At 40.2% G+C, this 12,100-nt stretch overlaps 1 protein-coding gene across 1 annotated transcript; it reads left to right on the top strand.

The window, feature by feature from the left end:
- Window positions 1–1,738: 1,738 nt before the first annotated feature.
- LOC308118710 (lactase/phlorizin hydrolase-like) lies at window positions 1,739–8,608 on the top strand (the record flags this gene model as incomplete). Its single annotated transcript, XM_080478220.1, has 12 exons — window positions 1,739–2,341; window positions 2,425–3,073; window positions 3,160–4,713; window positions 4,953–5,221; window positions 5,299–5,589; window positions 6,026–6,224; window positions 6,347–6,537; window positions 6,613–6,719; window positions 7,302–7,436; window positions 7,654–7,877; window positions 8,029–8,259; window positions 8,364–8,608. The coding sequence occupies 12 exons, from the start codon at window positions 1,739–1,741 to the stop codon at window positions 8,606–8,608; spliced, it is 4,698 nt and encodes a 1,565-aa protein (XP_080334346.1).
- Window positions 8,609–12,100: the final 3,492 nt, after the last annotated feature.

Raw genomic sequence — 12,100 nt, 5'->3', positions numbered from 1 at the left:
TGAACTTGGTAAGTTCATTCATTTTAAGCTGTGTAAAAATTAATTACATTTTTATGAGTTTCATCATCATGACATAAAAGAATTTTCGTGATTACACATTTTTAATACAGCCCAAGATATTTGATTTATTTATTTTAGTCTCCATTCATTACTATGAGCACAGAGTGCCTTTTTTTGTCTTTCTTCCTTTCACTAACAACCAATCACAGCTTTATAAATACAGACTACAATTTGTGAATGGAAAATGACCCTCTCTTTGGTTTGCACATCTACCCTATTGCTGAGTTAAAGTTCTGTAAAGCAGACTTGCATTCAAAAGCAGATGTTTTATACTTCATTTGAATTAACAAGAAAGAGATCTGTGTTTGGAATAGTCATTTTAGTCTGTGTATTAGCTATAAGTGTTTGTTGGGACACATGCATTCAGATCTTGGAGAGAAGTTCTCGTGTATGTTGTTTGTTAATATGGGATAAATAGAATTTATTTGTTTAAGGCAAAGAGAATATTTAAAAAATGTGCAGGACTCGATGCAGGTCCTAGATTCAATCTCACAACTTCTTAATTTTCTCTACATGTAAAACTGTTCATATTGGTGCTGTGTGACTTATGTCTGCAGCAATTGTTCTCTAATGAGGCAGAGCAACATCCAGTAATGAAAGTTTTGTCGATCATACTTCCATTTCATAATGTTAAAAACACAATTCAAATATACTCTAATTGCCCCCAGTCTGTGACGGTCAAATGGTTTAAATCATAAATGAATGACTAAACAAACTTTATTTGGTTATTCATTGTTAGGTTACGTGAACTAAACAGCCTCTTATTTCACTTCTATACAGACATTTATATCATAAATCTATTCTGTTTGAACCTCTGTGTTCTATCAGAAACTCGCACCATAAATCCTCACAACAGCATGAGCATGACAGTTATGAAACTGTGTTCTGACTGAAAGTTCAAGATTGTAAACAGGACTCCTATATAAGATTAGCCTGCTTGGGCTCGTTCATTCACAACAAGACAACATGTGTTTGTTGGAGAAAACACACCTCTTGGTGTGTCTGATAGCTGCTTTAAGCAGCTGCATGTGCCTGGAGCATGGCGATGCACAACAGGCCGTGTTTCTTTCAGGCCCAGTGACCAATGAACAGGAGAAGAGCCCGAGCTGGAAAACATCTGAAAACCAGTTGCTGGACACTTTTGCAGCTGATTCCTCCCAAAAAAGGTATTGTATGGCATGAGAAAGCTAGAATAGTTGCATTTGTGTGAACTTACAAACTGTTTTAGATATTGTAGCTGTTTGGCTCACAAATAACATTGGAAAATCAAAGATCATAGTGCAATACGTTTTGAATCCAGTTTTACCAAAAGTACAAAAAAAATAAAGGGTGTTTAAAACAACATGAAAAACAAATTGCAAGTGTATTTGTATGTGAACTTAAAGAAACCTCAGACCATGAGATACAGTTTTGACTGAACTACTTTGGGAATGTTTGTAGTAAACCAGACAGTAATATACAATATTATGGCAGTTTTTTCTCAGTCATGACTCACAATCAATAACAAATTTAATGATATTTGTTGGCTTCGTTCTGAAGTATCTCCTTCTAATTTTGTAATGTTTTCTTTTTTTGATCATCATTCCAAAGGCTTACTGGAGAGACCAGAAATGATGTTCATCAACAACCATCTTCCTGTTCTGGGTCCTACTGCAAAACTTTAAACAAATTTTCCAGCATGCCCTTATCAACGCGAGACTCCTTCCTGAATGAATCGTTCCCTAATGGCTTCCAGTGGGCCACCTCCTCTGAGTCCTTTAAGGTTGAAGGAGGGTGGTCAGATGGAGGGAAGGGTGAGACCATTTGGGACCGCTTTGGGCATGAAGGTCAAGCTTTTGAGAATCAGACCGCTGACCTTGCATGTGACAGTTACCACAAGGTGGATTATGACGTCTACCTGCTGCGAGGTCTTCAAGTCAACACCTTCCAGTTTTCTCTCTCCTGGGCCCGTATTTTCCCTTCAGGCTACAAAGACAGCCAATCAGAAGATGGAGTTCTCTACTATAACAACCTCATCAATGCTCTTCTTGAATCAGGCATCAAACCTATTGTCACTCTCTACCACTGGGATCTGCCCCAGAAACTGCAGGACCACGGTGGGTGGAACAATGCTTCCATTATACAGGCCTTCAAAGAGTATGCAGACTTGTGTTTTTCCAAATTTGGAGACCGGGTCAAGACCTGGAACACATTCAGTAGTCCGTGGGTGGTGAGCCATGCTGGGTATGGAACCGGTGAACATGCTCCTGGTGGCAAGGACTATGTGGTTTCCTCCTACCAGGTAATGATAATACTAATAATAAACATTTTATTGTTTCACTGGTGCTGTGGTGCATTCAACTCATCAATTATTTCTGTTTTCAGGTCACTCACAATATGCTCAAGTCCCATGCTGAAGCCTGGCATGTCTACAATGACAAGTACAGGAAAACACAAGGTGGTCAAGTGGGCATTGCATTAAACTCTGACTGGGCAGAACCAACTGATCCCTCCAAACCTGTAGATGTTGCTGCTGCAGATCACTACCTCCAGTTTATGCTGGGTTGGTTTGCACATCCCATATTTGTAAACGGAGACTATCCACCAACTCTGAAAACTCAGATTGAACAGAAAAGAACAGAGTGTCCGTCCTCCGAGCCCGCAAGACTACCAGTTTTCACTGCTGAAGAGATGAAGAGAATCACTGGAACTGCTGACTTTTTTGGACTAAACCATTACACCTCCCGGTTAATCACCGACACTAATGGTGGCTGCACCCCAGGTCCTGAGGGGGTGGGCAACTTCAAAGCAAATGTGGATCCCTCATGGAACTCTACAGCTTCTGACTGGATCTACTCTGCACCCTGGGGCCTCAGAAGGCTTCTCAACTACATTTCCACAGAGTACTTAACTACTGCCAAAGTACCAATCTATATCACTGGGAATGGGATGCCAACAGAGTACACTGGGGACGTCATCAATGATCAGAGCAGAGTGGAGTACTTGAAGAGTTACATCAATGAGGCATTGAAAGGTATGTGTAGAATAACAATTCTTTCATACATTTCAAACATCTATAAATGCAGTATTGTGGCTAAACATCTTCATTCTTTCCAACAGCTATAAACTTGGACAACATAAATGTGCAGAGATTTACTGTACAGTCGCTTCTGGATGGTTTTGAAGGTCCACAAGGCTACAGTGAACGTTTTGGTCTGCACTATGTAGACTTTAATCTGGCTGACAGACCCAGGACCCCAAAACAGTCGGCCTATTTTTACTCACAGGTCATTGAGAAAAATGGTTTTGGCCCCAAAAACACTAACTTCCATAGTTCACAAGTTAAACACCTGCAGTTAAGGAAGGTAGGACCATTGCCTCCCTCCACCGTCCCATCCGCTGCCAAAGATGTTTGGAGAAGATTCTCAGGTCAAAGTATTTTGGAGAGGAAAGTTTATCATTACGGTACTTTCCCAAAAGACTTTAGCTGGGGTGTTTCAACCTCTGCATACCAGATTGAAGGTGGCTGGAATGCTGATGGGAAAGGGCCCAGTATCTGGGATACCTTCACTCAAAAACCTGGTAACATCCCTGCAAATGCCAATGGAAATGTAGCCTGTGACAGTTACAACAGAGTTGATGAAGATCTTTACATGCTGCGAGGTCTGAGAGTAAATTCATACAGATTTTCTATATCCTGGTCCAGGATCTTTCCTGATGGGAGGCGTACCTCCCTGAACCAGGAAGGGGTCGACTACTACAACAGGCTCATTAACAGCCTTGTAGCAGCTGGTATCTCCCCAATAGTAACACTTTATCATTATGACCTCCCTCAAGCTTTGCAAACTAGTGGTGGCTGGGAAAACACTGAAATGATTAACATTTTTAATGACTTTTGTGACTTCTGTTTTGCCACTTTTGGTGACAGAGTGAAATTTTGGATAACTTTCCAGCAGCCCTACACAATTGCCTGGTCAGGATATGGACTTGGAGAGTTTCCTCCAAACATTAAGAATCCAGGAACAGCACCATACCAAGTTGCACACAACCTGATAAAAGCTCACGCTACAGCTTACCACACATATGATGACAAGTATCGCACTTCCCAAGGTGGAAAAGTCTCCATTGCCCTAAATGCTGATTGGGTTGAGCCTCTCAATCATAATGCTCCCCGTGAAGTAGTCGCTGCTGACCGTGCAATGCAGTTCCAATTGGGTTGGTTTGCCCACCCCATTTTTAAGAATGGTGACTATCCTGATGCAATGAAGTGGCAAGTTGGAAACAAAAGTGAACTCCAAGATCTTTCAGCATCAAGACTACCTTCCTTCAGTGATGAAGAAAAGAACTTCATCAGGGGAACTGCTGACATGTTTTGTGCAAATCATTACACTACAAAAATAGCAAGCCATGTAATAACTCTGAATACCCCCCTATCCGTTGAGAATGACTGGGACTTTGCACTGAGTGAAATAATTGATCAACCAACCACACCAATTCAAAACCAGAGAGCTGTGTCTCACGGCTTGAGAAGACTTCTCAACTGGGTCAAGGAGGAGTATGGGAATCCAGAGATTTACATTACTGAGGGTGGAGTGGCTTCAGATATTTCGACCACATTTGATGACACGGACAGAATCTTTTTCTACAAAAGTTACATTGATGAGGCTTTAAAGGGTGAGTGTGCACATCAGTTTTAAGCTTTGTTTTTTGTTTTTATAAGACTTTTAGTTCCATAATGTAGTCAAAAATGATATTTACATTTGCAACCACTTCTTTTAATCACTTTTTGTGACTTTTGTATTAGTTACGATACTATGCAACATTGCATCTCATCACAAATAGGCTATGTTTGACAACATAAGTGACATTTTTATAGGTTATCGGTTAAATCGATCCTGTCATTTATCATACAGCTCAGAATCTTGATGGAGTGAAGGTGAAAGGATACATGGCTACATCGCTCATGGATTCCTTTGAGTGGCTCAGAGGATACCAACTTGCATTCGGTCTACACCATGTTGATTTCTCAAATCCTAATCAGCCAAGGACACCAAAGCGCTCAGCACATTATTACTCCCAGATCGTAAAAGACAATGGCTTCCCAATTCCAGAGGAGGAGAAGTTTCTTTATGGACACTTTCCTAAAGACTTTACCTGGAGCACTTCCAGCTCTGCATATCAGGTAGGTCATCGTGGCACACCATTTTCAACAGGTTTTTTGGGGAATGACTCCTTACTTTATGGTTATTATCATTTCAGATTGAAGGAGGATGGAGATCCCATGGAAAAGGACTGAGCATCTGGGATAAGTTTTCTCACACTCCTTCCAAAGTGGCCAACAGTGACAGTGGGGACATTGCCTGTGATAGCTACAACAAGATTGAGAAAGATGTGGAAGTGCTTAAGAGACTGAAAGTCACGTCCTATCGATTTTCTGTCTCCTGGCCCAGAGTGCTGCCTGATGGCACTACCAGCTACATCAATGAGGCTGGACTGGACTACTACAGTAGATTAATTGATGCCTTGCTTGCAGAGAACATTCAACCACAGGTAAACAGTGTCATTGTCTGTTTTACTAAAAGCCTTATATTATATTTAAACTGGCAATGGCTGCAATGTGTAGCATTTGAATATACTGTGATAGTTCCCAGAGGAACTAACAGTCTAGGCATGAACAAAAACCCCTGCAAGAGGTTACCTGAGATAATCTTGTTGGGTCTCTGAACTCCAAACATATTCCCTTATGATTTGGCTGCAATATGAACGTAGTCTCAACCACAAGAAGCATCAGAAGAAGCGTTTTAAGTTTCATGTAGTCATTTAAAGAAAATGCTTGCGTGAATGCTAAGGAAGCTTCATGGTGCAATAGTGGATTATTTTCTAATGTAGTCCAGACCAACAGAACCTCAACCTAACTATTGAAACACATGATGTGATGAAATATGGTCAATATGATGACTTAATCACACTCTCTCTCATTTTTCAGGTTACTTTGTACCATTGGGACCTTCCCTTGGCTCTGCAGGATGTGGGAGGCTGGGAGAATGAAACCATCGTCCAGCGATTCAGAGATTATGCTGATGTTGTATTCAGCAGACTCGGAAACAGAGTGAAGTTTTGGATCACTCACAATGAAGCTTGGATTGTGGCCCATCTTGGCTATGGTGTTGGTGCTTTTGCTCCAGGTAACAACTTCCTCTACGTCAAATTCACTTTGCCTTGAACGAATTCAAACATTCATGAATTTTGTCTGGAACTAACATTCTTGAAAACCTAATACAAAACACTATATTTTTGCATGCTCCAGGTCTTGTAGGCAACCAGTATATTGCAGCTCACAACCTGATCAGGTCCCATGCTGAGGCTTGGCATATTTACAATGACAAGTACCGAGCCACACAAAAGGGCATCATCTCTATAACTATCAATTCGGAATGGGCGGAGCCAAGAAACCCATACAAGCAGGAGGACCATGTTGCACAAGAGCGCTACATGCAGGTAGACAAATTTGTCGATTTTTCAGCACATTTATTGCCATGAAGACATTTTCAACTAATCATAACTGTTCCACAGTTCTTCATCGGCTGGTTTGCCCATCCCATCTTCAGAGGCGATTATCCCGAGGTAATGAAAACAACAGTTCGAAGAAGAAGCCTTGCTGCAGGACTGCCTGAATCACGGTAAAACAATGATTGGTACTAACACACACATAGTCCTGACCTTGGGTTGAGACCATGGTGTTGGAAGTTCAATCAATCAAAAAACTGTATGTTATTCTACCGATACTCCCACAGATTATTTCTACGCTCAAAGAAATGGTTTTTCAAAGTGTGGGGCTTCTTTGGTGACGCAAATAGCTTTACAAATGGAGGGAGTTGCAGTCTAAATATAAAGACTTATCAGATCATTTAAAGTATAAGCCAACAACCACTAAAGGGGCAGTGCTTATGTGTTTATGGATCCATTAATATTATGATATTATTACAAGTGAAAAATATGAGGATATCTGACAATCAGTCAGAAACTACTGCATGGTATGAGACACAGAATGTGTGACATGAGAGTTGTTGGGTGGAACCATGTGAACGGGACTCATCCGGCCATACTTTCAAAACGACCTTTAAGTATATAAAAACCGATCTAGATTTTATTTATATAAAGCACATTTATTAAAATTGAACAAAGGACTGAATGGCATGTACTGTATAAGAGAAGTTTCAAAAAAAAGTTTTAAAATGTCTTTTTTTTTTCTTCTTATGCAGACTTCCAGAGTTTACCCCTGAGGAAATCAAGAGGATCAATGGAACTCATGATTACTTTGGCTTTAACTTTTACACATCAGTTCTTGGATTTCATATCGACTCCCCAATCGATCAGCAGAATTATGAAGGTGATCGGTAAGTTGAAATCAAAACAAGACTTTTAAACACAGTAACTTATGAGTGGAGTAATCACAAAAGTAGAATTAATTGTTCAAAAAGGCACCATAGCCTGCTTTGAGAGTATGTCACATAAAAATATATAAAAATGAAAGACACTTGAATTAAACATCAAAATGTTAAACCGATGGTTATACAGTCACTGGTGCTGACTCATCTCTGATCAAATACACAGGGGAGTTGCTTTCATTCCTGACCGTACCTGGATTGATGCGGGCTCTTCCTGGCTGAAGATCACACCATTTGGATTCAGGAGACTCCTCAAATTCATTAAGGATGAATATGGAAACCCACCCGTCTACGTCACAGAGAACGGGATCTCGGAACGAGGAGAGGTGGACTTAAACGACACCCACAGAATATACTTCTATGAGAACTACATTAACGCAGGCTTGAAAGGTATCAGCTTTATTGCCCAATATGTTTTGCATACATTAAATGTAAAAAATAAAAAAATAAAAAAAGCACATCAGGTGCTCTTAGCTTGTCACATTTTCTAATCTTCTTCAGATATTTTGGAAAACCATAACAATTCTGTTGTTATTTTCAGCCCTTGTTGTAGATGGAGTAGATCTGAGAGGATACACCGCCTGGTCATTAATGGACAACTTCGAGTGGGCTGCTGGCTACGAAGAGCGTTTTGGGCTTTTCTTCGTGAACCGCTCCGACCCCAACCTTCCTCGAATCCCTAAAGCGTCAGCGTCTCGTTATTCCACCATCATCAAGTGCAGCGGTTTTCCAGATCCAGTCCTTGGACCTCATGAGTGTTTGGAGCCTGAAGGTACGATGTTCTCATATTCAGAAACAATATACTCACTCAAAGATTTGGGTGCAAATACTGAAGTTCCCCATGTTTTTTTTTCTTTTGTCACCCTCTGTCTACAGCTCCTCCTCCTACAACTGCTACGACAACTACTAAGAACCCTACTCCCCGGCCCATTGTCAGGAAACTAGTGGACTTTTTGGGTTTGGAGCTTATGGCTAAAGATGCTGAAGTGGCACTTTACATCCTCTTTGCTTTTGTCCTCGTGGGTGTTCTCAGCATCGCCTTTGTTGTTTATATGCTCCTTAAAACTAAAAAGCAAATGAAGAATGTGTCCAATGACAACTTGAAGATTGAGAGAATGTGAGAAAAAAAGAAAAGCTTTGTAATTTGTATTTAACTTCCGCAACCTGTCTTGTTTTCTATCCCTTGTGTTATGGTCATGGATGACTGAGAAATGTAAACAGTATATAACTTTTTGTTCTGTTGTTAAAAATTCATAATGCAACATATACAAATATTAAAATATTTAATAAATATTGGTCATGTATACATTATCTTGTCAGTGTCATCATCCATCAGTCCCCTATTATGTGAAACAAAGAAAGCTGGAGGGATGGATGGATGGATGGATGGATGGATGGATGGATGGATGATCTATATACCTTGTCAAAATGTCGGTCAATATTGCTGAATGAGGGCACAATTCAAATGCGCCCCCCCCCCCAACCCTGAATATAATTAAATGATAAAGTGGTATAGAAGTCGGCTGGAGTTACTATGACTCAGTTGTGTGATCAAAGAGTGACATTTTTGACTTAAATATAAAACATATGAGTTACATCTATGAAAGGGTATAGATCGCAAAAGGCTTTACGAAAATAAACAGAGCCCCGCATTGTTTAGTTTTCCTACCAACGTAAAGATGTGTGGGGTTTTGTCTTCATAGACATTGCTCCAAATCTCCAGAGCAAATTATAAGTAATCTTGAAAAATATTACTTTAAGAGACTGTTGTCCAGAATTTCAATTTAAAACTGGAACTCATGACCACCTAGCCATTTGGGGATAATGATGTACCCTCAAGCTATCAAACAACTGCTTTTTTAAGTCACACTGAGAAATTGTGCAAGCTTTGCATCACTATGAAGTCAGGGTTCGACTCAAACCTCTGCAACTAAATATAATCTTCATCGGATAAAAAACTTGCTCGTATAGGAACACATGAGTCATAAAATACTTGCAATGAGACACAACACTGGCAGAAATCAGGTTTTAGTACCTGAAAAAATACATTTAAAAAGCTATTAATATAGTTATATGGACATAAATATAAGGGAAAAATTCAAATCCCATCAAAACACATTGGTAATATTTTAGGGAACACGATGAGAGGTATTTATTTCAAAACTGACATTTTGTCATCAAGGTATTAATAACTAAGGCATACACGAGTAATGTTTTATGATTGACTAGTTGCCATTGTCTCCTTGTAAAAAACTTGTAAACAGTCAGCTATGACTGACAGTCCACTTTATTGTGTCGTTATCTAGAAGATTACTAAACACATTATTTATGTTGCACTGTGTCCTGCTGTGTCAGGACATTTTTTAGGTGAAGGATCAAAAACTACACAGTATCAATAAAGATATTCTGATTATTGAATTCAATAAATTTATACTGAACTTCCGACAGATAAAAAAAGACTGTTGATGGATGACACTCCTCTGTCTCTCTTCCAATCTTAAAGAATAACTTTCCTGTTATCTCTGACCTCTTATCGTGTTTCTAAGTATTGAAAATGTGGTTTACTCGTACCTTTCTCAAACTTAGACATAAAACTGTAATTCTTCTTGTTTGCACAAAATGACCACTCTGTCAACCGGAGAGCTTTTCATTAAACATTGACAGCCCTCCAGTGAATCCCTCCCCTCAGATCAAGAGTCTGCCTGCTATCAGTCGTATGAGAGCTCTCTCCGTTTCCCTCCCTCTCTGAAACCACCTCTATTAGTTGAAGCAGGTTTGTACCTCAGCTGCACCATCCACTGTTTTTTCTTTTGTGTTTATTTACTATATCACTCTTGTAGAGTGTCTTTTAATTCTATTTTTGACATCTGTGTTATCTGTTTTTTCAACCCGACTTTCAAGGAAGCAGTACACAAGAATTCCTATGTGCCCAAACTCTCGGTTTATGTGTACAAATGGCAAATAAATATCTTGAATCACTGTCCATCCAGCTATTAACAGCACATTCATACTGCTCGTCACCTCCCACCTTGTTTACCAGGACAATAGAGGGAGAGGGGTTTAAATACACAAGGAAGGGGTAGACACAGGTGGAACACAGTGATGGGCGCACACAGAGGGATAAGGCCATTGGTTAATTGGAAACACGAGGTGAGACACACAGAGACCTGACAGGTTCATTCAAAATCCTGCTCCTTACTTCCAGAGCCCTCCTCCTCCTTTTGCTTTTTAATAACACAAACGTCTGCACACTCAGGTCCTCCGCCTCCCTCCTCCTGCCCGTCTGTCCATCACTTTGTGCGTTTTCTCCTGAGATGTTGTCACCTAAACAAGGCTTTAACCTGACTGTTTTGATAGTATTTATGACCAGTTTTAATGTAAACACCCCCAAGAGTTTTGAAAGGTGCCTATAAAGGTGTCCACCCGGTGGTAACATCAATCATCTGGGTGTATTGGTCCAGGTCCACCTGTCTTCCAGAAACATTATGCATTTTACTTCTCTGTGTTTGGGAGTTTAAGTGTTTTTATCACCAGAGCTTTGATAGCAGATCCCTGAAGCCTCATACCACAGTCCCCCCACTCTGCCTTGAGATCTGCTGCTGCCACTTCCCACCCTGCCTCTTCTCTAGGAGGTCGTCAGCAGCTGGCCTCACTAGCCTCTGAGGTGAGATCGAATCCTTATTGCGGGATAGGGTTTGAAACAGGTTTTCATCTCACCCACTCACTTTGCAATCTCCCTTCTAAACTCCCACCTTTATGGTTGTTTATTTCAATCAGCATGGATTGACAGCTGGAAGGATTGTAAAATGCGTGCTCTCAGGCTGTATTCCATGATACACGTGCTTGGCCTTGGAAAACTTTACCAGCTCACAGCCAGAAGAAACCACACTAATCAATGCCCTTTGATGAGACTCCCAAGAATCACAGCGTTTGTGATTATTGTATTGTAAACTTTTATCATATTGTAGTTGACAACAGTCAAGAGTTGTAATCTGTTTGGGCTTTAAAAACATAACATCGGACACTTAGTGGCACTTATTGTTCTGGTGTGACTTGCCATCTTTAAATGGTTGTGTGAATGTCAAAACAAGTGAACATTTTTACACAAAAGTTGACTAACTCTGATGGAAAAACAGAAAAGTTATATTGTTCCACGAAGAAAGCTGTTTTTTTGTAGAAAAAAAACACATCAACATTATGGAGGAAATCTGCAAAACGGCTGGCCGTGCCTCTGACTGCAGGCATATACTTGCATATCTTGCATATCAGGATGGGGAACTATCCAATTTCCTACAACGTTTCATAATGTGCTTGCCGCGACACTCGTACACAGTCGCACCCTTTGGGTAACTAATGTTTTTTAGCTGCTTTGCTGTGAAGCTATATTCTATATGTAAATTCAAATGATCTACTTGTCAAATATACACACACACATGCATGCACGCACACACACAGAATTGATCACACTGATTGCTGTTCCCTGCCTTGATGTGCACACGGATTAAAGCACAAAAACCTCCCTTCTTAGTACTTTTGTTCATGTGTGACGTCGGTGGGTTTGTTCTTTAAATCTAAAATCTAAATCACCAGCAAAATACAACTGAAAGCACAAT

The sequence above is a fragment of the Lipophrys pholis genome (assembly GCF_963383615.2).
Source record: "Lipophrys pholis genome assembly, chromosome: 13".
Taxonomy (NCBI): Eukaryota; Metazoa; Chordata; class Actinopteri; order Blenniiformes; family Blenniidae; genus Lipophrys; species Lipophrys pholis.
The sequence above is the reverse complement of the archived record's forward strand: the minus strand, read 5'-3'. Positions and strand labels throughout refer to the sequence as shown.